This window comes from Nestor notabilis, unplaced genomic scaffold (genome assembly GCF_000696875.1).
Source record: "Nestor notabilis isolate BGI_N333 unplaced genomic scaffold, ASM69687v1 scaffold24990, whole genome shotgun sequence".
In the NCBI taxonomy this organism is placed as follows: domain Eukaryota; kingdom Metazoa; phylum Chordata; class Aves; order Psittaciformes; family Psittacidae; genus Nestor; species Nestor notabilis.
The window spans coordinates 1-292 of record NW_009910067.1 but is presented as its reverse complement, the minus strand read 5'-3'; the positions used below and the strand labels follow the sequence as shown (position 1 = coordinate 292).

General features: G+C 62.7%; 1 protein-coding gene across 1 annotated transcript in view; it reads left to right on the top strand.

Annotated features, from left to right (window-relative positions):
- Window positions 1-279, top strand: part of LOC104413273 (sulfotransferase family cytosolic 2B member 1-like) — a gene marked incomplete at its 3' end in the record, with an annotated part of 656 nt that extends 377 nt beyond the window's left edge. The window contains exons 2-3 of the mRNA XM_010024213.1: window positions 3-111; window positions 185-279. Coding sequence (XP_010022515.1) covers window positions 3-111; window positions 185-279 — 204 coding nt within the window. The remainder of the gene's footprint in view (window positions 1-2; window positions 112-184) is intronic.
- Window positions 280-292: the final 13 nt, after the last annotated feature.

The following is a 292-nucleotide window of genomic DNA, read 5'->3' as shown; positions in this document are numbered from 1 at the left end:
GTAATCCCAAGGACGTCGCTGTCTCCTTCTACCACTTCCACCGCCTGGCCAAGTTCCTGCCCGACCCTGGCTCCTTCGACACCTTCCTCACGCGGTTCCTCGAGGGCACAGGTAAGGGCTGGGGAGCTCCTGGGGTACCAGGACTCGGCCATGAGGGCTGTACATCACCACCCTCCTCCCCCAGTGCACTATGGCTCCTGGTTCGACCACGTCAAGGGCTGGCTGGGTCAGCGACAGCTCCTGGACATCTTCTATGTCACCTACGAGGAGCTGCACCAGGTGAGCCCCGGTG